The following is a 26,681-nucleotide window of genomic DNA, read 5'->3' on the forward strand; positions in this document are numbered from 1 at the left end:
ACAGAAAAATCTAAAAGTGTGTCCTCACTGGACATGGCGAGTATTTCAATTGATTTGCTCGCATAAATGTATAAATAAAATGTTCTTTTTTTAGGTACCACTTCTATAATGCCAGGGTTATAACACAAGTGTTTAGTGTTAGATATAAACTACTCATTGCTCATTCATTATTCATTTTGACAGTATATGACATTAGTCTGTGGATGTTGGACATTTAACCTCAGTCTTCTAAAGCACCTGTAGTGTTTATTCACCTGTTAATGAATTCTTATTTGCAGGGAATTCAGCCACTGGAAGGTGAACAGCCTGGCCACAGAGAAGAGAGATTTCCTCAAAGCTCCATTGCCCTTAGCGCCAGAGTTCCTACGCAACCTGCGGTTACTGGGGCGACGGCCGACCCTGCAGCAAATCAACGAAAACCTCATCAAGAAGTACGGGACCCACTTCCTAGTTTCTGCTACCTTGGGAGGTAAGGAAGGACTGCAGGTGACACACTCGCCTTTCTTCTCGGGTTAGGAAGTGTCGGGACACACCAAAAATAGAGGAGCTACTCATTTTAGACCTCTGAGGAGCTGCAGAGTGTGTTAGTGTAGCGCCTTTTTTTTTTCTTTTCCAAGGGAGAAAGTCAAGTGAAAAGCAGCAATAGCAACGACGTCCATGTCTCGCACCTGCGGCATTCATCTGGGGCTGTTTTCCAAAGGGGTAATTTTCCATTCATCGTTTCTGCTGATGAACATTACGTGCAGCTGCAAGAGCAGAGAGGGATTAAACTGACCTGTTTCTTAGCATACTGTACGTCTCTCTTTATTGGATTTCTTTTTAGCCTCAATCCCAGAGGAGAGAAGTAATTCACAAAACCGAATCACCAGCAGTATTGATCGTGTGCGGCTCACAAAAACAAGACCAAGACCTGTGTAATGTTCAGAGCGACATCCTCGTGATATTGATATACTGCTGATCCAGGTCATCGCATAGCAAAGCCCAGATATATGGTACATTTTTACAGTTGTTTTTTTTTTTCTTTTACGAGGACTTGTAGAGAATTGATAGCGAGTATAAACATCTCTAAGCATCCGTTTCATCAGAGTCAGGGCAGGATTTACAAGCCCAGGGTTCTCGGATCAGTCAACCCTATAATACACAGTGAATGTAGAAAACAGCAAGGGATGCACACTCGTTTAAAAGTGATATAATGGACTTTAAATTATGACAAAATGTTATCATTTGATACCAAAATTACCCATACATCTTCAGCTGGCAGCGTTGACAGAATATGGCCACCAACTCTCTGTTCACACAGCAGACGGATCTGTTTTTTTTGTCTCCCGTTCCACAGAAACTAAACTTTGCTGCCACTTATCTTTGGATGTATGCACTGAAGCATCAGCGTGGGGGACATAGCAGAGATGAATGCAGCGTCAGAGTGATAGTTAGATTTTATATGTAATTAACGGCCTCGACTAAATGGGCAGAGCCAGTGTGAATACTGATTAGACGGTGGCAGAGCGGATTCCTATATCCCAGATAACTATTTTTTTGCTGTCTTTTGTTCTCCATTCCAGTCTCGCCTGTGTTTTTGTCTGCCTCGCCGGGTATGGTTACACTGATCTGTGAAGTGTATTTTGCTAAACAGTCGAAGTGAATAAATTGATTTAATGATAGTCAAAAATAAGCAGCGGAGCCTCAAAATGGTAATTTTTGCACCTACAAAATGAATAGCATCACATTTTTCATCACAACTGCAGGAAATTATAGCAGGTAAATGTGTAAACTCAAATAAAATGGCAGAGGGTAAACATACTGCACTGTTTAGGGAATTGGTAATGATTTCAGACACAGTGCCAGGGTCACGACTAACTAAATACCCACAAATCTAAAGTCAGTGTTCATCTCTGTGTGATTCCTTGAAAGCCTTTAAATTCTCTGTGTGTTAATAGCATGCATAGACAATGGCGTGCTTTGTTAAAAATGAGGAAAGTGTGCTCTTTGTCTGATTTAAGCAACACGTTCTCAGCACGACACTTAAGAAGCAGCAGCTTGACTCATTTTCAACGTTTAGCCCTTTTTCAACTGAATGACAGAAAGTGGATGACAAAAAAACACTGGTGGTTACTGGTATCTTAACTCATTTTTCAAGATGGGATGCTTAACTTCATTCTAGCCATTTTTAACAACGTGTATTTTTGTAGTCTTAACGTCTTAATAGTTTAAACATTGACTGAATTACATTGCCATTAAGTCTAATAACTAAATATTTGCAGCTGTGGAATATGTCAAATGTATCACACTGACACCCTCTTAAAATTACGGCCTGAGTCATTTTTTCAGGCCTTTCAGAAAACACAAAAAACGTGGGTTTTGGGGGAACCACACCACGCTGGACCTTGACCTAGGCCATTATACTACAAGGGGAGAATCACGTGGTCTATTCAACTGAGAATGTAGGTGATTTTACTAGAGGTAGCCAGCATCATGAGGAGTTTATTTAGGCAAAAGAAACTTTTTTTTTTCTTTTTTTGTCAAAAAATGACTTGGGCCATTATTTTAGGAAGGTAACGACACGTTTCTTGGGGTTTCCCAGTGTTGCCAACTCTTATGCTTTTGGGGTGAGACACCTGTTTGCTGTCTATATTATACTCTCATGCAGCTCTGACAAATCTCAGGCCAAACAAGAGGAAACCTCAAAACCCCTTCTCTATGAAAAAAAACAAGAAGTTAAACAGGCTTTCTCTGCGCAGAGGACAAAGCCTGAACATCAGGCTTGTTGCGCATTTTGAAAGCAATGCTGCTCAATAAACATCACAGAGTGTACAAACTCACTTTGCCTTGTTAAGTTTTCTTTGTAATTCCACATCTATTAAAAAGGGAAATGTCCTTAAAACACAACATTACTGAGATGGAGGTACAGTTTGTTGCTTCCAGCTGTCTTTAGCTGTCATTTTCCCTCTGAGTTTTTCAGCATCAGACAGCAGCAGGTTCCTTAAAACAGTGTCCAAACTGAGAGAGTTGCTACATTTAGGCACATGGAAGAACCTCTTTAATTACTTATAAATTATCCCAGACAGGTAGACAGGATCGATCTGAGATCAAACAACAAATGACACTGTGTACTTTTCTTCACATCAATCAGGTGAGCTGTCACACACAGAGTCACAGTTTATAAGCTGCAGTCTAAGCACTTGTTCCACAGCTGCCGTCCTCGGGTTGAGTCCTGAGCTCCATCACGGCTGTCAGGGTGCTGTTTTACTGTAAACGTCTGATTTGTTTCCCACGATTAGGAAGTTACAGTCCCGCAGCAGAACTTTTGCAGCGGTGACATTGTATGTATGGATGCCTCTTGTCACTACTTATCCTCCTCAGAACCGAGGGGGGAAAAAAAAGAATCTTTCAATTTTTGTGGATTTCCACAATTTAGAATTTTCTTAAAAAATATTTTATTTTAGATTTTGCAGATTTGTCGCAAAGTCTACATTTGAAAATAAATCACAGAACTTTCCCTCTCTAATGTTGTTCTTTGGTTCTATATTAAAGAGTAGTCTGGTTTCGAAATCACAGATCTGCAAGTAGGCTACTGTATGTGAACACTTCAGTAAAGTGAATAATGGTTGTGTTATTGGCAGATTCCGAACAACCTCCTCCACACAATTATGAAAGTATATCTCTAAGGCCAGCATTTTATGGTGAAATACATGCACACACAGGACAATTTCATAATGCATTTTTTCCTTTTCTTTGACGTAAAGGCTAACATAAAAAATCTGCTAGTATGTTGTAATAAATGATAAAAGATCTGGATAGCCTCGGGTGTTCACACACAGCATATATGGCCGGCCCACATAACGACCAAGATAAGAAACAAAATAAAAAGGTATTGAAATGACGCTGAAAAAGGCCTCGGGTGAGCTGACATAACCTCCTAGCTGCTAGGTTTTATGGTTGACACAACAGCTTAATCCGCTAACTCCTTTCAGATTTTACAATGTCTAATTCTCCACTTTCTGCTTTGGAACAAACCCAAGTGAGGAGTGTGCGTGCTGGATAATTCACAAGGTAGGACTTTTGGAGCTTTTCCAGTATATACACAGAGCCGTGCCAGCTCTGACTTTACAAAGTTTGAAAGGTCAGCAGCCACTGAGATACCAGAGGAGTGACGGGCATTAATCAGCAACACTTGTTCACTCAATTTACAAATTTGTTTCGATTTCATAAACAATATGATGACCTTCATATTTGTAGACCATTAGCATTCAAAAATGTAAAAAAAAACCAACCACTCACACAGTGATCAGACTCTTCCAGTTAATAACCTTGATCAATTAAGCATGTTGTGAAAACCCATCGGAGAAAATGGGAAAACACCAGCTATTATCTTGTTTTTGTGCACTTTCAATGCCTTGAATGCCAAATTCAAATGATACATTATCTGCATCACAGCAGACAAACCACAAAACCACAGCCAGACTGAAGGCCTGCCAAAGAAATGTCAAATCCAAAAACGCAATATCACTTCAGTTCCTGCAAATATAGCATCAGTCTGGCAGCATGGAGCAGCCCTGCGTCTTCAAAATTACATTCCTATACAACTTAAATGCATTCTCAATTAGGTTTTGACGAACTGTGTTTTCTCCCAGATTACGGTTCTTCACATATACGTTTCTAATCAGCATGTCTTTGTTTTAAGCTTTAACGTAAAGTGTACACCCGGATGCAGAACTCAGAACACATGGAAAAGCTTTAAAGGATCATTCACTGACACTCTTTGGAGGTGGTGAGGGAGACTTAGGGAGAATCCTCGAAGAAGAGTGTAGCATCTGGCTGCGACAACAGAGGACTTACGGAGGGTGAGAGCTCTTCAGGAATAAATCCAGGTTGATGAAAAGGTTGGATGGCAACGGAAGGCTGGCGGAGAAACTGGTCATGACTTTGGGAAGGAGAGAGTGTCTGAACTGACCATGCAGAAGCTGGGAAAAGCTGAGAACAGAGGTCTGGAGTTGCAGGTGGAGTTGTGAGTCCGTAGAAGCACACAGTTGTGTCAAGGTTGGCTGATACTACGATGTGCATGGGCAGAATGATCTGGCGGAGAACGGAGGATCAAGCTGGAGTTTTCATGCAGCAGCAGGTTGAGTGGAGCTCATGTGTGTCCAGTGATTGCTGCCAGGAAGAGGCAGGTCGACCAGGTGCACGTACACACAAACCAAGACAGGAAGGGAGAAAGAACAGATTAAACACAGCAAGGAAAGGAAAGCAAGATAAACACAAGAAAAAGGGGCACAGGTGGGATCAAGACACTGACCATTTATTTTAGAGCTTCATTGTCTCTTCTTGTTACATTTCTGTACCGACCGAAGTAGTAACATTACTAAGAATGATCAAAATTTTGTAACATAGAACCACCACATTTTAAAATTAACAACAGAACTTATCCTTTACGATGACACATAGTTGTTTTTCGCTGTCGAAAAAAGTGATCAGATTTCAAAATTACAACTCTGCAAGTAGGCTACTGTTTTTACTGTATGTATGATTTCATTCAAGAAAATAATTCCAAGTATTTCTATTAGCATTTTCCCCATTTCTAAGCCATACAGTCACCCACCATGATGCTTGTGCAAAATCCAGACAATCTGCCAGGCACAATTCTGGAAAGGTATCTCTCCTTCCAGCATTTCATACTGACATACATGTAAAAACATGACAATTATGCAGATATAATATAAATATTATAAAATACTATGAAAAAACTAAAAGTATTATCAGGTACACATATACATACAAACTTAGGCAGAAAGGGAGAAAGAGAACAAAAAATAAGGACAAAGGAAAAGGAAATAATGGAAACACAGGGAAAAGAAGCACAGCTGGGATTAGGACAATCTTTGCCATTTATTTCAGAGCTTTATTGTCTCCTCTTTCAGCCAACCAGTCATATGTTAGATAAAGGGGGACTCGTCACCTTGGTAACCCAGCAAATGGAGAAGTTTAAAACCTGTGATGCAAAACATGATATCTTTGTAAACCTAATCAAGTACTTCTGGGGCACATCTCCAGGTTACGTTTTTGTTATCAGTCTTCCTTGAAGCTAAAACTGTAGGCAGCTCAGTGTCACAGACTGCTGGTTATCAACATAAAAAGTCAGTCCAGGGTTTCTGCACCTTGCTCTTAGCATGTTCACAATAAAGACATGGTGTTGACAACAGAATCGCAAATGTGAACGAGTCCAAAGTTGCAAGTTTCTCACAAGAAAATCAAACTCTAATCCTAAACCAATATGAGGAGGTTTATAATATAATACAGGTTACAAGGAACATATCTGATGCAGTTCGAAATTTGGGGTTATATCACTCTCCAAATGTCCATAGAAAAATGTTATGCTTTGAAATCACCTGTGGCTCAATAGAGCTTTCCCTATCACTGTCTGTTCACCAAGCTTCATGGGATCTTCAAGACATAGTGATGACATTTTCCAAAAGAACTGATCAGTCAGTGAACAGAGCTTTAATACATGTGTATCTGTTATATCGAGCAGATTCGGGATGCAGCATTATACCTCACTAAGAAGTGAACTGCAGTTGTTGCCATCACAGCCCAAAGTCAGACCTGAAGTTTCCTCACTAACCCCAAACTGTCTTTCATGCTACATTCGCTTTTCCAGCTATTTCCAACTAAACTGCAAATGAAACTTTGTGGCGCTTTTATGCTGGAAACCTTTTGCTGCCACGCCAGAGTTTTACCTTTTACAGAGAAAATATGTTTCTTTCAAAATGCAAATTAAAATCCAGTTTTGTTGGGATGCATAAAGGAAATAAGGCCTTCAGCATTTTCTTTCTCTATAAAGCCACATTTAATAGAGGATTCAGTCTTTTTAAAAAAAAAAAAAAAAGGACCCACACAGAAATAAGTATGCTTTTTGAATGAAAACCGTTGATTACAGTGCACTGTGAAGTGATCATAGACGACAAATTTATTGATTGATTACTGATCCACAGGAGAGGAGTCCTTGACCATTTTTCTGGACAAGCAGAAGCTGAATAAGAAGTCGGAAGGCAACAGCAACAGCTCGGTGGTCTCTCTGGAGTTGCTGCATCAGTTGGCGGCGTCTTACTTCACGGATCGAGAGAGCACCTTACGAAGACTCCACCACCTTCAGATCGCCACCTCTGCTATAAAGGTACTACCGAGTCACACATACATGCAAATGCACTGTTTGTTTGCTCTGCATGGACATGTGTTTGCAGTTCTTTAGATTCACAGCAGAGCACCCATCAAGGCAGACACACAAACATTAACACTGTCCCTATGGGATGTATTACTCCAAGCAGAATCTATGATGAATGGTTCTAACACGCAATCCTTTTTCAAAGATTATTTTCAAGGTGCGTCATTGCTCAAAAACTTGATAGCAACGAAAGAAAGCATTTGAAGGCAGGCTGGATTAAAAACACTGCAGTCCACAGAGGGGCTCAAGTGAAGCAAATGTCAAGTTCTTCTCAAGAAAAAGTGTACTGATGCATACTGTACAACACTGTATTCCATGTGGACTTCCTTGCAGGCTCGTGTGTGTTCTCCTGTGGGTGTGTTTGTGTGTAGTTTGCATCACGAGGGTTAAAAACATCAAGCAATTATCATCAGTTTTGTAAAAAAAAAAAAAAAAAGCAATTTGATGCAACACAAAGTGGCTTCGGCTGTTGGATTTCAAGTGGTTTAACACCTCTTTAAAACACATAAACCACTTCTTTGGTTCATTTTGTTTACCTACACACTCAACACTTAACTCACCTCATCACGACTAACCATCATTTAGCCAAAAATCCACCGTGAAGCTTTTACTAACTCTTTTCATCATTGGTTGCAAAAAAACACTCAGTTTTGTTGAGAATCCACTCAAAGAAAAATAAATCCTATTATCTCCTCTGCTTGTTTTTACCTTGTTTAAATCCTTCTCCCCACACACCTGATTGGAAGCTAAGCACAACCGAGCGATACATTTTTCACATCAGAACAGATCTGTTGGCTCTCATGCGTTGACAGCAGGTGTGTGGGTGGGTGGATCGTGCTTTCATGCTTCCACCTAAACGGCAAATCTGATTGAAATGAGTCATTGCCAAATTTGAACTTCGTGCATACCTTTAATAATGTAGCTCATTTCACAGTGCAGTGAAAGCACAGCATGCAGCGTGTACGTAGAGGTGCGCTACCTGCTCTCAGACCGCTTTTGTTTCCAAGAGTTCTTTTAATAACCAACCCTGAATTACTTGATCATTTCCCCACAAAGCCTTGAACAGTTGTGCACGAAAGCCAAGAAACACAAAGGTGACCTGGACTGACAGCAAATAGCTGTTAACCTTGAGAGAAAAGTTATTATGAGACATGAAATTGCATTTTAATGACTTTTCAACATTTTCATAGCACATTAGCTGAAGGAAGGCACAGCGAAAACGTTGTCTCGACTCACTTTGCTGCAGTTCAGGCAGTGCTCTTGGTGAAAATAGGAAAAACAGATTATCTCTGCATACTTGATAGCAGCAAGCTACCGCTTTAACAAGTGAGCAAAATAACAAACAATGAATTTTTCTTGCTTACTGAAGTATGCTAAGTAAGAATGCTGCCTCTTGCTACGACAGAAAGGCATTATCTGCTAAGCCTGAATTAATTATGAACTGAAATCTTCCCCGATTTGATATGTTTGTGTCTGTGGGGAGAGGGAGGCTAATGAGCGAGTGACGCGCTGAAACAATCATCTTTTCCAAAGAAGTCAGCAAGTGCAGATAAATAAGTAAGTGGCGACCATTTAGATCTGTTTTCCACATCAGTTGGTCTGCTTTTCAGTCCATCCACTGATCTTCTGTGAGAGGCACTTGCATATAAATTCAGCTGCAAAATGCTGTCGTGAATATTACACAGACATGTCTTTTGTGAAAATATTAAAAAGGAAATTCATGATAATTTGTTGGATCCAGCGTATTGGAATGGAAATGCAGAGTTATGAATAATAATAATGGAACTCCACGAGAATTCAAAAGTTTTAACATTTAATGTGCAAAATTGTATGCAAAGTAATGAAAAATAGGGGTATCGTTACAAACTTGGTTAAGTTAGAGATGGGCCTTCACAAAACTGTCCCAGGTTTATGTCATATCACTTCAGTCAGACCCAGAATTATTGCCTCGCCTTGTGGTCCGGCCTTGTAAAGAAGCACTGTGTCAAATCCAATTCAAGGATGGAGTAAAAGAGTGATGTAGCAGCAGCTGGAAATCCGTGTTTCTGAGGCTGCTGTTGGTAAACTGTATTTTCAAGGAGGAAATACTCAACAATAGGGCCAAATGCTTTTTTCACTCTTGATGTAAAATACATCACATGGGCATGTTAACAAGGTTAAAAAAAAAAAAGAAAGAAAGAAAACCACTTATTTTTCATCTAAGGGCATCTTTAAGGAATTTGCATTGTGAGAATATATCAAGTTATACTAAAAGCCAGGAGATGTGTTCAACTGAATGGTTTGAGCCTGGCTGACACACACAGAAAACCTGCTTGGACCAAAAGACCAAAACTGACCCCAAAGTAAACTCCGTATCTTTCCTTGTTGGTATGGGGTAGAAAGACCATTTCATGTTGAAATTCAAGGTCAGTAAAGTTATCATATATGGTTACTTACCATTAGTGGTAACAAAAACATTCCAAGAAATGTATATATCATCACTTAGTACAACTCCTTAACCGTAAAATGTGTGAGTTTTGTCAAATAGCCATGATTATTTTAATGCTTCGACTGCAAATATGGAAGAGGACCGAGTCTTTCTTTTTCCAACTTTGGAGAAAAGAGAAAGTTTGATACGTTCCAGGCCTCTGCTGATTGGTCAAATGCAACCTTGTCGTGTGCAGTAATAACGTAGAGTGGCCTTCGCTGATTGGCTGAGTGAGAACCACATGTTTCTTGACCTCACTGAGATGTGGAATCAACGCCATATTTAATGTGTGCGGAAGTTACCAAATATAATCACTTATCCTATGAAGGGTTAATGGAATGAAGCACATTTACTAAGGCTATAAGGAGTTTTCTGAATTTTTACTCAATATTGTTAATACCCTAAACATCTCAGTTAATTTTCCCCCTTCATGACACAAACCCATTAATAAATTCTTATTATATAAACCAATCATAATCTAAATAACCTCGACCAATCTGACAAATGGTAGTGTTCCAGGGTGTAAATTCTTTAGGCAAAATAGGTTCTAGGAGCATGAATATGTGTGTGGAGAGGCTTCAGCAACACATTCAAAGACATAGTCTCAGCAAGAAAACCTTTGTGAAAGGTAAAAATGTTATTTAAGAATGAAAAAAAAATAAAATGTTTGAGCGTAACTCACCAAAAATCGCAATTTCTGTGAATTTCTGTCAGTCTTTGGTGGAAATGGGCATAGGAAATCAAGAAATGCTCTAAAATGTGTGAGTAACACCAGCTGTCAGCTGCAAGGACACTCCAATAACTCTTTCAAACTTCCTTTAAAGAGTAAAAAGTCCTCCCATCCACTCAGCCTCAGACGTTTCAACAGTTTTGCGATTGGAGAAAGTTTTTAACAAAGGTAACATTAAAATGGCGAGAGATAGATGCAACAGCATAACATTAGGCAGAGTACCAGTGCTGCCCCAGAGGTATGCTGGCAAAGAAAGAAACCAAGTTCAAGAGACTTCGACTGAAAGGAAGAATCAAAGAAAATTACAACAAAAATGCTGCTGATGTCTGGTAGAAACACCGTGTTCAAGCACTGGAATAAATAAAAACTCTACATTTGAACAAATCAGACAGGAAACCTAAATTTCTTCTGGTCATAGACAGCTTGTGTGACCTGATCGTCCTTCTCTGAGGGTCCAAGGGTCCAACATTCAAGCATTCAATAAAATGTTCATTGAACCTGAATATCAAAATATCCTCTTTTAGCTCTGCAGACAAGCATGAATCAGAAAATGTTTCCATATTTCTGTGAGTCGTTTTGAGGACTCAAACTCTGTCTGCAAAGGAAGGTTTTCTTTGCCAGTAGCAGAACTTATAATATCATCCTGGTGGCGTGGGGCAAAGATTTCCAACCTGGCATCTGTTTCAATTTGAATCAGTCCCCAAATCTCTCATCCCATCCATTTATTCACCCATTTTCTGCTGCTTATTCGGGGTCTGTCCACAGCGGCAGCAGGCTAAGCGAGTCAGCCTCAACCTCCAGCTTCCCAAGGCGTTTCCAATCCACATGAGATATGCAGCGTAATCCCTTCAGCGTGTTCTGGGTCCTCCCCAGAGTCTCCTGCCAGTTGAACATGCCCAGAAAAACTCCAAAGGGGATTGCCCGGTAGACATGCGTGTCAGATGCTCAAACACCGTAGTGGCCTTTCTATCCATCAGTCTTATCTGCTACCATGTAGCTAAAAATCAGCTGTCAGGCTGCCAGCCAAACCCACAAATATTTGGTGAAAATTTTCAGGATACTTTCAACTTTTAACACTTATGTGAATCTGGAAATCTATGTGCTGCACAGAAGCACATTATGAGCTAAGTTGGAGATGGAGATGCTGTAACCAACAACAGAAGAGGCATCAGCTGTCAAAATGCACAGGCAATCTGGTTACAAGAAGCAAAAACAAAAATCAGACAGTAGTTTCATTGATGAAAACTGGACTATAAGGTGACAAATAACAAAAATTTCACTCAACTAAACCAGATGCCAAATTGAACACTCTTGAAACATGGAATACGTGAGCATCCAGTTGTTGTGTTCATCTTCATCAGGATCTAATATCACTTTCAAATGACAAAAATCCAACCACACTGCACCAACTGCTCGACCTGTCCATGACGAGAAGAATAAATCTGCTTTTTTTTCCCACTTGAAGTCTGACAGTCAAGTAAATAGTCCCATTCCTTAGCAAGTTCAAACACCCGATGATTTTGCATACCCGCCTACATGAATCACACACAAGTACAAATGCACACGCAACAAAGGCACAGCAACTCCCACTTGGCGACTACAAGCCTTTTACATGTTTCTGCTAAATGAGAAACTCTGGTATGCAGGCCACCTGCCGCGCCGTGTTCTGCCACATCAACTCATCACCCAAAAGGAAGCGACACTGAGTGGGATGTACTTGACCTGTGTCCATGTACGCCTTTGGGCTCTGTGTTGCTGCAGCACCGAGTAGGAGGTGGGAGTGAAATACATTATCTTTATCTGCAGCGATGAAGTGGAAGGAACCTCCGTCGCACATCCGGCTTCGGCTAAAGTTCAGTGTCAGTGAGACAAAAAAATTTAAAAAAAGAAAGATATTCTGTAACGTCTGTGGGAAATAAGAGAGGAGCTGGCTCTGTGTGACGTAAAGAAAGGCAGCGTTGCAGTGGAGGGAAATGGCATCAAGATGCTTTGCTCCTCTAAAAAGGCTCATCATGTGGCAATAAAAACTATTTTGTACAAATGAACACTTTTTTTACTGACCAATATACTATGTACGGTGATAAAAAAAAAAGTTAAAGCATTATATTCCCGAAAAATGTGTTAAACTCTACATCTTCACACCTGTGCATAACTTTAACCTCCAATAAGTGTTTACAGTGTCAGAATTAGATTTTATGATCTCATATAACAGGAGAAATGACTTCTGGGTAGTGAATCCAGCAGTTTATATGGCCCATATGTGGTCAGTGTTTGGGATGTGATGGAACACAGTCACAAACTGCACATCACTAAAGACATTTCTAAAGAATAATTAATCCCAACTAACCCCACGATCCCTCAATATTTCAGTCTTTCAAAAAATTTGTCACAACTTTCCTACACTGTCAGCGGAACTCAATCCCCAATCCATTTGTTCTGAATAAAGATGTGAATTTTTAAAAATGTGTTTAGTATCAGTAGTTTCTTTAAAAAGAAATGAGCGTGCTCCTTAGCTGGATATTAACAAATGTTACTCAATCAGAAGTAGGTCATTTGTTGGGGACTAATTTCAGATGCAGATTAATACACATTTAGTTTACTTTTGAGTGTTTTCAGCGGCGGCGGCGGCATCAAAATGAAATGCAGTAAGTAGTTTGGGGACAACAATGAAGCTCTGACTGAGACACATCACAGTCAGATACATGCAGAATGCTTCCTTGTGGGACACATTTGCTATTTATTCAGATTAAAAATAATCAGTTAATTTGCATTGAACCTGGTGGGTTTGTCGATCAATAAAGAGGTGATTGTAATATGAATGCCTTGAATACAAACAGTGAGGCATTACTTGGTTGCTGTCAAGAAATACTGAATGTTTGCTGTGTCTGATCTTTGGAATATCAAAATCAAAGCTTTTAGGACAGCAGGAAATCACACACTTCTATGTTTGAGAAATGCACACTGTTGAGTGAGCATTGAAAAACAAAATGGTCCGGGTTGAACCATCCACTCATTGAAGGGCTCTTGGGAGTTTTAAACAAAAGCAGAGGCGGGGGTGGCAGCTCTCAGGTGGATGATTATTGAAGTTCCTCACAGGAGTTACAAAAAAGCCCGGTGTGTATTCAGTGTAACACATCTACCAGCTCTGACGCATTTATGGTTCTTAGATAAAGAGAGTAAAACAAGTGTAGGTGTTGTGGATTTAAATCGTGATAATGCAAACCATAATTAGCATTGGATTTAAAAAATATCTACACAAAATTGGTACATTCAAGTGTGAAACCTGCAGTATCCACAAGTTTACTTCTTTAGTGAGACTATTGCATGGCTGTGGCAAAACCCAGCACTGTGAGAAGACGCCCAGCAGGAAACAATAACCCAGCTGCACGGTGTCTGTACTGCTTCAAAGCTGGTGAGCCGGTGCCTAATTTTGGACATGCCTACTGTGAGCCAAATTGAATTGGCCACAGACTTCCTTGTGCATTCTTCTGCAACATTAAGTTCAAAGATTAAATAAAATTTACAGCAGGAAATGCACTTAAAAGCTTTGGGGAGATTAAAATGTAATGTCTACTTTCTAGATGCCCCAACCTGGAGCTGTTGTATGAGGCCACCAGTATGAAATGCAGAACTGATTCAAGGTGTAGTTCCTCTAGTAACCACCAGGAGAAACTAAAAAGGAATGTGAAGAGACATGTTGCCTCTGAGCAAACGCAAATAGAGAACGAATAATAATCTGTAAGGTTTGGATTGTATTGACAACAATTTGGCCACTTGACTGTTTTGGAGAATGAAATCCCAAATGATCTCAGTAATGTGAATTGTTTAAATTCAAAATAAGGAGTCAGCGTACATTGGTGCCATGTTTGACTGAAAGTAAACACAGAGACACAGATTTGCTTCTTGGAATATCCATTTTGGTGCAATGGGGACATCCACCTGAGGGCTAATTTGCAGCTGACCCATTACCTGGTTTATTCATCATCTGTGCTGTTTCAAGCAGCAGATTCCTGTGTTTACATTTCTTCACAGTTTCAGCCCCAGTATACACTTTTTTGTGCAACACCAACTATCTTTAAATCTCGATAACAGAGGTGGAATGCAAAGTTAGCGTGCAAGTTACACAATCACCACATTAACAGAAGTGTGCATAGATAGTTAAAGTCCTTTTCCAGTTCTAGATTAATCCCTTAAAACTCAATCTGTGTGTCAAGATTACATATTTGAAAGTTCCATGAAAGTAATCCCTTCACACCCAAAAATGACTCTGATGTAACTCGACAGTGTTGCTGCTTGTAGAATGTGTGCATCTACATCATTTCTGCCTCATTTGACACATCTCTCCCCACTTGTTGCAGCTCAAGCACACAAGCTCACCTATATTTTGCTTGAACACTATAAAACTAAACAATGGCAAATTTTAATACAGGAACAGTTCAGCCTTAGAAGTTCAAACTATTAACCAATTCTGAAAAAGAATAACGTTAGACCAGTTTATCCAATGAAGTCACTGCGTTAAAACAGACCCAATTACATTATTACAACACCAGTCCAGTAATGAGTTAATTTGACCCTGTATCCACTGGTAGAAAGCTTCTAAATATAATGGGAACTCTGGTTTATACAACTATCAATACATTTTGAGATAAAACTTTAGCTTTTGCATCCACTGTAGGTAGAAAGTAGCATATTTTACTAGTGCTGAATAAACTCAAATCACTATTGGGTTCGTATGGCTTTGACCCATCGTGGATCAATTTGAACCCTTTTTAGTGTGAAATTACAACTCCAAAGCCAAATGTTTAAAAGACTGTTTTATCACCTTGACTGTTTCTGTAGCTTTTCTCAGCTAGCACACACATTGCAGCCAGTCTGCAAGATATTGAATTTAATATGTTTCTCCAAACAGCTCTGCTTTCCTGGAATCATAGGAAATGCTACATACTAAACATGATTTTATGTCCAGTCTGAATCCACTCCGAGATGCTGAATTCAGTGAGAACATAGAACTGATTTTGCTACAGAACCATGAATGAAATGCAACAGTTGAATTTTGTTCATTTTAAAAGCAGAGATTATGGCTTGAACAGCAACCCAGAATCACCTCCCCCCCCCCCCCCCCCCCATTAATCTCCCTTTGCTGCTCGTCTTTATCTCCCACTAATCTTTAACTCCATCTCAGCAATGTCTGTGTTTTTTTTCTCTTTCAGATATTTGGGAGATGTTTGAGATGTGTATCTTTTATAGTGCCTTGAAGCAAAAACTTCCATTTATTTTGATAATATTCTAGATGCAATCTTAATGCAATGCAGAGTGTGAAGATAGTAGCAACCAGGATGTTTTAAGGCCAGCAAATTTGCACAGGCTCCATCATTTGCCAAATAGCTCAATTTAGCTGGAGAATGGCTTTGCCAGAGGCCATATCCATCTTCTTAAGCCTCACAATTTTAACCTCACTCTGAAACTTAACATTTTTTGGTGTCTTTGCTTATTTTTTTGGATTTTCTTTCCCTTTCATTCTTTATCCTCTTGTTCCCTCTGTCTTGTGTTTGCCTCTCTTTTGTCTCTATTTTGTGCTTGACTTTTCTGCCTCTTCCTTCACATTTCTCTTATTATTCTCTCTGCTGTTCTTCTCCCAGTCCTCAAATAGCAGCACATTTTACACGTGACGAGTATGTTATCGTTTATGTATCATATTTTCCATGACGTCTGCTTCAGAAGCTCTGATATCCAGGTCAGATGTCTGCGCAACGCTGAATATTTTATTGACCCTGATTGGAGAAATTTCAGGGACATATGACTGCTTTTATCCCTTCTTTGAATAGAAAATACTTAATTTAGTTTCCGGGAAGGCACAAATAAACTATAAATGAATGTTCTCTTCTTTGTTGCCTTCATAGAGGGAGTGTATGAGGATGTTATAAAAATAAAAGTGTTGACAACAGAATAAAGTATGCAAAATTTTCCTTTCTATTCAGCATCCTGAACTGAGCAGAAGTGTCATAGACCTGTTCTGACAAAGGAAAGCGTGTAGTGATGCTTTATGGGGCATCGAAGAATTTAACTTGTGATCATTCCGAATTTCTCAAAGTGGTAGTTTAGCTAAATATTGTGTAAGTGAGAACATCATGGAGGAACAATGATGGCAAATGATATAAATAGCTTACACAAACCCACAAATATTTTACAAGACAAGGGGAAAAAATACAGCCTGCCAGTTTTATGAGTTGAAGTTGAAGAAATGCAACAAACAAGTAACTGAACAAGCACTTTGTCCACTTTGTTATTTAAAAATTTAAATATAAAGATGAATATTAGACCCATTATTGAATTCTTAAGAGTGATTAAAAAATATTCCAGTGTCAGTGTTGCACAGATATTTGAGCCAATGTAATATGAAGAAAGCCTTATATTGAATAAAGTGGTCTGATACAAAGAATAATGCATGAGGTGATTTAATGCCTCCCTCAGGATGATTTATAATAACTTAGTGATTATTTAACCTTCCATGTAGCAACATCATCAGGGCAAAATTTCAAGATTAAGTCTTTGAATTATGATGAAGTGCTTATAAACTAATAGCGTCAGTATCTGTTTTGCATTTGGTGCTATTTAATATTAAGTAGCTAATATTAGCAAACATATATTATAATGTCAATTTGAGACTGTTAGCATGTCAACATTTTAGCCACTTTGTATTTGCATGTTGTCATTAGCTGTGTTCATCTAATATATTTGTATGGACATTTTGAACTATTGCATTAGAAAAAGTTATTGGAAACAGTAAAAACATAAAAACAACCAATGTTCAAGGGGAAGTAGCTGATGTGTAGCTAGCTTGCTACAGTTGCTACTTATATTTATCTAAACAAAATTACAGTGAACAACACAACACAAGACGCAACATGAAGCTCAAAGGATGTGAACTCACATCTGAACCAGATGGGAGGTGGAGCATCGAACCACATCTCCACCACCTGCTCACTGCTTTTGTTTTATGAGAAGGACTGGTGACCCATCTTCCATCGTTGTACACAGTCTGTGGTTTGTAATGAAAATAAACAATCAATGCAACCAGTGGTCTGACACCTGCTACTGTGCTGTAAATCCCGTATACCTGCAAATGTGGCTGAGTTCAGGGCACAAACGTATACTGCTATCACCATGCCTCTATTGAAGCACATAACTATGAGAAAGCATTTAACTCAATGTAACTTTCCCTCCTAATCTTTGAAATTTTTTGGGTCTTTAAAACTTCGCAAACACCTGCACTCCCTCTCTCCCTCCGCTGCGCTGCTCTGCATGAGGCAGCCTCCACATTGCAGCCAGCTGTGGTTGCAGATGTAGGAGTGAAACAAAAAGATGGCGATAGTTTTCTCTGCTGTCACAGGTTCCTGCCACATCCAGTCCATTGCCTGCCTTCACACACTCCACCTGCCACGAGCTGACTGCCAGGAACATGAGCAAACATCTGCCTCATTCGCTGCTAATGTGACATTACAACATATATACGTGTACATGCAGCATGAGTAAATAGATCTGTCCTCCTCCTGTTTCCCAGGTAACCGAAACGAGGACGGGCCCTCTTGGCTGCAGTAACTACGACAGCTTGGACTCAGTCAGCTCGGTGTTGGTGCACAGCCCGGAAAATAAGATCCACCTAAAGGGTAAGGCCGGGTAACACACACACACAGACAGACATATATTCTCTCACATATTCACCTTCAGTTCATGCACACACACACACACACACACACACAGCCTCAACCCTGAGAAAAAGATCCACTGACGGGATAGGATTTTCCATACACTTGAGCACACACACTGCCGCCGCCTCCATCCACCACCCTGCCAAGCCTCTCACCTCCTGCGTGTAGTAGTTGGCTGGGATGACCCTTTACTTTACGCTGCAGTAGTTTATATGTCTGGTTCTGCCTGAATGGCTCTCCGTCTCATGGGGAATCTGTTATCTTACCAGGCTGTAGATGGACCGTGTCTGGTCGCGCTGACCTCGGCCTCACCTCTCCATCCACACCTGGGGCACAAATACAGGAGAAGGGCTAATGCATGGACTGGTCTTCCTGCTTGATTATACTTTTCATCAAATCATCGACCATAGATTTTGGATGCGGGAAAATCTCTCTTTCACATTCAGTTGGATTGGGTAATTTTGTTTCTTTTATAAGCTTTTTGCCTCGAAACTTGTTGTGTGATTCAGTTTAATGTGCAATTTAGTGCTTTGCAGGGATACAAAGTTTACTATCTTCTGTAATTATTTGGTAGCAAGCAAGCAAGCTACCAATACCGAATATGTGATCACCAAGGATGAAAGTTAAAAGAAATTATATATTAGGAGGGCATTCAGAAAGGACTGGAGAATGAGTGGGAACACTGTGAAATTGAGGCAGAGGAAGCTTTACAAAGATAAAAAGCATTGAAGCTTTCATTGAAATTCCAGAGGTGGTTAGTAATGATTTGCATTTACTCTGATTGCTGTATATTTTTCAGTAAATTGTACTTCGAGTTACTACTACTATATTACTACTATACTCAGTTTTGATTTTGCTCTTCTACACACTTCTTTTACTTAGTATTTGTTGTATGCAGTTACACAGACCACTTCTTATGAATATACCAGAGGTGTAATGATCCGTACGTCTTTTAAGTTTGTTTTTTTACCTGATTTGATCACTGCTGGTTACTTTTGTACTGGGCCATCAACATGCTGGTTGTGAGACCTCTGTGCTGTTTTTTTCAATGCCGTCAATGTTGTGTGGCGACCAGAACGACAATGAACGTCCCTGCAGAAATCAGAGGGACGATGTGCAGAGGATGCAGAGACAGAACAAAGTCATGATGGAGAAGAGGTGAATGCGGTCAACAGAAGCTTGATGGAGAAGAGGAATTATGAGCTGTATTTTCTTGGGGGCTGAGAAATGACGCAAGAGCAGAAATGTCAAAAACTGCAGTTACCTGAATGGCCTCTTGAAGCGGACTCCAAAAGTGAGTCAGTCGCCATAGAACCGCACGTTAAAATGGCAAACTTTACAGCAGAAATAAGCATGTTTATACCATGGCACAAAAGGCAGTTTTGGACCCTCTAGCTAATTTCCCCAATCATGATAACTGTTTGAAGGATGAATTTTTTTTTTGTACCTCATCTGTTTGAATTGTGTCAGTTGAAAGTTATTTATAATCATAGGTGTGGCTGCTTTGAGTGACACTCACACTCCATGACTCAGAGACATTTGCATGCCCCCCCTCAGCTCCATGTAATCCCCCACCACACAACCCAAAGGATTTGCTGCTAATTTTGCAATGCCATATACCATAGGACATCCCCAGAGTCCATGGCCTGAAATAATGCTGCTATTCTTGTGACACAAGGGTGACATACACAATTTTGGACAGGTGGTTTTTATGTTGGGGTTGACTGATGTACATCCAGTTTATGGTTGTGTCGGTTTAACACTGAATATTGATGGCAGCAAATTTGCCTTTGATGAGCATTTGGAGGGCTCAGACTACATGTCTGGTCAATTACTGAGAGGAAATAGACTTATTTAACATATCGGGGGGGTTGTAAACCCCATTGTTGTGACAATAAGGCCTCTGCTCCTTATATATCAACGTAGAATTTAAAAAGAGCAAAAGGGTTTTTTTTTGCTATGGTGGTATATGGGCAGGAAAGACCAATAACGTCACAGTGTTTTGCTTAATACAATTTTCCACTGGCTTCTGCTTTCATTGTTAATGCAGTCCTGTTTAATAATATAGCACATCCCCTGCTGCTTTCATGACAGGGAAAGATAATAATCAACAAAAAAGTGCCTGTTTAGGCTAATTGCTATTTGCATGCACACGGAAATGAAATTGCTTGAATCAGCCACCTAGGGAGAGTAAATCTAATGGTGAAGAGACACATTTCCTTATCTTTAGGATGACAAAACAAGTGTATCCCCTTAGATGACCTGAGATAAATGTGGTGTGACTTGTCTATTTCAAAGAATTTTTTAATGGAGTCTGCTTTTTTTAGTGTCCACAGTGGATATCACGTCTCATACTAATTACCTCATTCCAAATTTTTCATTTAAAAAAATGCAGCTTATTCTGAGGCAATGTTCTGTTATTAATAATGCAGTAACAGACATTTAGCATCATTATGAAATGTTTGGTTTTCAGTCTTCAAGTGCCTCATAAATGCTCAGTGTTGTTGAGGTCAGGTAACTGTGTAGTAAAGTCCGTGACATCCTGCACTCTTCGGTCCTCTTTGGTCTTCTGTTCTAAAGTTTAAGGAGTGCTTGGACTTCCATCCTTCTCCACAAAGATGCATTCTCTTAAGAATGAAAAGCTTCTTCTTGCTCAGAAAGGAATCCATGCACTGAGATGTCCAACTCCAGAGTAGAATACCCCCTCAAGGCTTGAATTTTCACAGCAGCATGTTTCACAGCGGGTTAGACACACTGTGGTGTCTCTCTCCTGTGGATCCACTAACATACACCCCTCTGTCACTGCCACTAATCTAAATAGGTTTCATCAGTAAATAGGGCTTTTGCCCATCGACCACTGTGAAATTCCGCTACGTCTTAGCCCACCCAAAGTGTTTGACCTTGTCTCCCATCCTGAGACCTGGTTTAGAGATGCTACCGTCCTCTAAATTTACAACTGGGCTGCCTTATTTTTACAGGACTTTTGCTAATTTGGAAACTTGCACTCTTTATTTGGTCAATTGTGTGATCATGATCATGTTGCTTTTCTATCTCTGAGTAAACAAAGCTTAATTTATTGATGTGTTCTCACTTGTTGCTGCCTGACCCTGCTTTGGAACAACTGTCCCAGTTTCCAGTGTTTCCGAGTCCTATGCACTACCCCTTTTAGAACCTCTCAGTCTGGCCTTGATTTGACACTGAGAAAGTCCCTCTTTGCTTGAAACAATTACCTGATTTCTGCCACTTAGTTCTGATGCCATGTTTCCTATCAATCATACCATCACAGTACTAATAAGTAGGCAATGTTCTGCTGGTAACTCAAGGGACTACCATATTTATAACATTGGCTGCAAGTTCAACATTGAAACAAAATCTACTAATGAGACAATCAAATCTGAGTATCATGTGAATGCTGCTTCAACTTAGAATACACTTTTACATATTAGAACTTTTTGTGTTTCTATATGTTTGTATAACTTCAAACTTTCTGAGTATTTACAGGCTTGTGTTCAAATATGACAGCCTTCCAATGTTGTCTAACACTTTAGGACCGCTCAGCACATGACAAAATAGGCTTTTAGGCAGAGTGTATAATGGACAAAATTATTTAAAAAGCATGAAGAAAAGAAAAATATATCAAAACATCATTGGCCTCCCCATCCACCTGACCTTGTCCTTTCCTTCAAGAGCCATCATATAGCAATAGCCACCAGTGCTGATCTGTAACCTCTCGCAAAAAGGAGACAAACAGGGACCAAACTTTCTACTCATCTGAGTTCGTCCTTGAGACTGTATCTAATCCCAAGGGTGAGATATCACACGTTTCATTGAACCACTGCTTCACAGACGGTACTTGAGATTTCTCCAAAGCTGAAGAATAATTTGCTTTTCTATTGTAAGGCCAAAGGCAATTGTGTTGTTGGAATGCAGTCAGCGTACGCTCTGCCTCTGAAATGATGAGTATTATCAGCATGGGATCTGGCAACAATGCAGCATCTAACAAAGTAAGGAGAAAATACCTTGGTGTCAGAGAAGCAATTCTGTCTACTAACATTTTATACTGGAATATGCATTGAGAGTCATTTATATAGCATGTATAAAAGCATTATAGATTGTCCTGCATTTATCTACATAGTTATTCATATATACTTAACATATTTAGAGTGTAATCCCTCTTAAAAGATGAATTAAAGCACCTGAAAACATTTTGTACAAGTGTGGCTGAATGAACAACAATCAAAGTTAAAGCTGTGCTACTTAATAGATGTAGTTTAACAAAGGATAGATGGACTCAGGATAATGACTATATGTAATGTTTGAGCTGTCACTTGTACCTACAAAGAAATATGACACAATTGTTTGCATTTCTAGCTCTGTGGTGCTTTTAGAATGGCTTTGGCTTCATGCACCACAAATTTACTGATTAGTTCAGTTTCATAGCTCCAAAGAGCAGCCTCATTTGCTGTGTGTCATTTATGCCAGCAAAGATGCTGGACTAACCTATTGTTTTTAGCCCCAAACAGCAGAAAGACAAATCAACAGTAGCTGGACAACAAGCCAGAAGGTTCTGAGTTTGAACTCAATGGTTGTTTTTGTCCTTTTTGTGTGAAGTCTGCATGTTGTACCAGTGCCTATGTGGGTTTTCTGCCTTCCTCCCACAATCCAAAAACATACATAGGCTAATTGGTGGTTCTAAATGCCTGTAGGTGTGAGTGCAATAATAAATGTTTGTCTGTCTCTTTGTGTTAACTCTATGGTGAATTTGTCACCTATCTAGGCTGGACAATGCCTCTTGCACCCAGTATCTGCTAAAGAATGAAGTGGGTGCATTAGATGGATGAATAGATGGTTAACGTATCTCTGCATGCAGCAGCTAAAGAACTCGAAACTTCCCTCCGAAGCTGGTGGAGACCAAAACAGAGTCTAAAGAAGAATGGCGATTATGGCCAGAAACAGGACTCTAAATGTATGATAATGTTCATCTTGTCTGCTGTGCCTGGAAGTAGGCACCAATTTGCTAACATATTAGCTTTATAAGCCAATATTGGATGGATGTTTGGGCACAGCTTTCTCTCCTTCCCTCACATGGCCAAATAAATCAAATTATACAGCTTCAAAGGTCAAAAAATATCTGTACTTATGACTTAACTCAGCCAATGAGTTTCACTAGGACTGTTTAAGTGTAGTTTCATCAGATTCACTGCACCAAAACACACAAAAAGGCAAGAGTTGTGATCAGATTGCATTCTTATGCTCTGGTGCGTGAAAATACCATTTCTCTCCCCCAGCACCCTCTTTAAAACCAGTGAGTAGAGCACTAAATAAGCAAATACATTAATCTAGTATAGGACTCCATCATTAATATTAAGAAACTGGTTAAGAAAATGGGTTTTAAGGGTCCTCTTTAGTTCTACAGTGACTTATAAATAATCAATATGAGCATTTTAGCACTAAAAAATGAGTTTAGCATTGCATTTGTCCAGTTCAGTCCTAGAGAAGTGTTATTCATTGGTACATTAAGACATTGGTTTGTGGTGAACTGTATCTTAGCAGTAAAACTTCTTAAATGCAACATATTAATCTTTCCTTTGAGATAAAGTGATGTCACTGGTGTAAATTCCCCCTCTATTTACTAATGGTGTAATGTATGATGTCTTTCTTTTCATGTTGATTTTCGAATGGAAGTGGAGTCTCACTGCAATTTCCAAGGGTAAACTTTTAGTCTAATTGCAGCCAATTAGCTTGATGGCTTCCATTTCTGGTATTTCAGAACTTTCATCCCGGGAGCTTTGTCGACGAAAAATTAGGTCGCGTAAGTTGTTTCTGGCTTTTGTAGCACTAAGTAAAGTCTATATTGAGGTATGTAGTCTCTTAAGGAATAATTATGGGAGAAACGCCGGGGTGTTTTGTATTAGTTCTGTGTGTGGGAGGTTATTTTTAAAGATCTCATAACTCTTCTTAATAGTACCACAGAAGGAGTTCTCCAGAATTGTTGTCTCCAGTGTTGGCATCCACATAGGAATGAGTACGAACCCAATAGTTCCTAAATTTGTCCAATTCTTACAAATGCACCATTTCATTTAAAGAGGATGAATTACTCTAACTACACGGTCTCTTTGTGTTTGACGCTTTGTTTTCTAATAAATCTCTAAAGAAAAAAACAGTATCAGACTTATTGGACAGAATAGTTTTGCATTATGTAGTGGTGACTGGGCAGAATCTCTGAAGCTCCGTAGCTGTATCTTCTCGAGGCAAATAGAATACTTGTCTTTGTGTTTTCTATTCCCAGAATGCTTTAGTGTTTCATTGTTCTTACTCTTTCTGATCTCTGACTGATTGCATGCCTGTGTATGTTGTGTGTCTTTAGGCTTTGTATCTGTGTATGTTTCAGTGCAGCAAAGACCACTGCTTTGGTGCCTCTTTCTCTTTCTTTTAAGTGGTTTATGAAAACAGCTTTGAATCAGAGTGACGCATTAAAAATTAGTTGGGAAGTCCTCGTTATTCTTGTTTTATTCAGTGTTTCTGCAAACCTTTTTGTCTTCAATATTAAACCTATTAGGTTATTAGTTATGTTGTTGTGAAGATAGGAAGTGAGTGTGCTTGTGTGTGGGTGGTGTATGACTGTATCCTCAATGCATACAAAAGTAAATCCGGTAACAGTCAAGACTGTGTGGGGAGAGACAAGGACTCAAACTACAGAATCCAGTGGATGAGTTGGCTTAGATAACCTTTAGTTTAAGCAGTCTTCTCTCACAAACTGAAAAATGCAACATTGCTCTCAACACAGTGCCCCATGTGACTACGTACAAGAACTCACTGGAAAACATTCTATAGACTCAAACTCTGTCCTGAGGCAAGTGGAGGACTGATGCTCATTGACAAGCAGCCTTGGAGAGTACGCTTCCATGCGTCACATATGAGTCAGCCATGTAGCACATGAGCAGTTTGGCCACAGATTTACTAAAACCCGCAGTAATGCTGTTCTCTGGTAATGTGTATGAATGATTCGTCACTGTCCTTTCAAATTTACCACAATCTGAATACTGTTGCCATTTCTGAACTTGGGTTTACAAGACATCGTTCATTTTTTTGTTTAGTTTTTTTGTTTTGTCCTATTCCTTTAAGTGATTTATTGACAGTTGCAAGGAAGCTCTGGACTACAAGAAGCAGAAGTAGTATGCACTGTAAATTCATTTATAATAATGACAGGTTAGCTGGTGGGAGTCAATGTTAAAGTCAAGAGGTGAGTTGGATCAAGTAGTTTTGAGACTGAAAAATGAACTGGGATTGACGATGGGCATTTTCTTGGAAATGTAGTGTTGAAAAGAAATCAAAGAATAGGAGTCAGGATTTTGTCAAAGACAGGAGGGTAGGAATTATAAAACAAGGCTGGGGAGTATGGTTGGGGCAATTTAGACAAATAATCTCTACTGCTTATGATGTTTTCACAACTTATGGTGCAAAAATTAATTCGGGTAAAGCATAATCTTTGTTCTTGAACCAAAGTTCTAACAACTTTCTTTATCATACTCAAGAGAAAACTGGTTTTAAATTGATATTATCCTCGAAAATTTTGCATACTTTTCATTGCACCTAAGCTCCACATTACCTTGACACAAAGCATGCGTCTGAGTTGGTTTTTCATAAAAATCCTTGTCACACATCAACTCCCACTCACTGCTGCTATTACTCTTGTTCAAACTCTGACCCACAGAGCACAGCTGCTTGTGTTTGTTTGTCTTGTTGACCATTGCTCTTCATGAGTAAACAGGCCTGCAACGTCCATATACTCCTGTTCTCTGGAGGGCATCAGGACTAGTCTCTGTCATTGGTCCTTTACTGCCCATAGAAAGGCCTTCAACCTTGATAGTCAGAAAACAAATGTTGCACAACATTTGTCACTGTCCTCACAACATACTGTGTAACCTCCCTATGTGGCTGCACCAATCTGTTTGGTCCAGAGATTGTGTCAATAAGCCTTCAGTGTGGTTGAACAGCCTCATTTGCTGTGTGTCATTTATGCCAGCATATTTCCAAGCATCATTAGAAAGCTGATGACTGATTTTCAAAAAACTTAAAAAAAAAAAAATCACAGATTTCTCAAACAGTGAGCCACTCTTGGAACCATTTTTGGGCCAGTAAGTAAATGAAGTCATCTTCTTTCTACAGATTCTCAAAAGTCACGAAAACAGATCTCATTCCATCTGACTGACTGAACTACTGTGGCATCTCAATCAGCACATATTAAGGCCTTGTGTACATCTCTGACTGGATGTCAGTCTGCTTGACTCCCAGCTATTCTAAAAATAAGAAAACAGATAGGGCATAAGTGAGGCTATGGTGGGCCATGTAAATGTCTTTGGTCATGGATAACAAAGGATAACTTTGGAGAACACTTTGGTATTCTGCCATTTAAAGAAATCCAGTTGCTAGTCAAGAATGTCGTTATTGGATGAACTCCTGGACAATGTTCAATGACAAGGTCTTTCTATGGCCTAACATTTTTAATAGGTAGTTGCTAGAGGTACGGACCCGTACCCGTAGCCTGTGGCCTACAGA

At 39.5% G+C, this 26,681-nt stretch overlaps 1 protein-coding gene across 2 annotated transcripts in view; it reads left to right on the forward strand.

Annotated features, from left to right (window-relative positions):
• The window catches only part of brinp2 (bone morphogenetic protein/retinoic acid inducible neural-specific 2), a 244,026-nt gene that overhangs the window by 148,330 nt on the left and 69,015 nt on the right, over positions 1 to 26,681 (forward strand). For both annotated transcript variants that reach the window (XM_051953298.1, XM_051953297.1), the window contains 3 exons: positions 279 to 469; positions 6,987 to 7,168; positions 17,975 to 18,080. In XM_051953298.1, coding sequence (XP_051809258.1) covers positions 279 to 469; positions 6,987 to 7,168; positions 17,975 to 18,080 — 479 coding nt within the window. The remainder of the gene's footprint in view (positions 1 to 278; positions 470 to 6,986; positions 7,169 to 17,974; positions 18,081 to 26,681) is intronic.

The sequence above is a fragment of the Acanthochromis polyacanthus genome, chromosome 9 (genome assembly GCF_021347895.1).
Source record: "Acanthochromis polyacanthus isolate Apoly-LR-REF ecotype Palm Island chromosome 9, KAUST_Apoly_ChrSc, whole genome shotgun sequence".
NCBI classification, from domain to species: domain Eukaryota; kingdom Metazoa; phylum Chordata; class Actinopteri; family Pomacentridae; genus Acanthochromis; species Acanthochromis polyacanthus.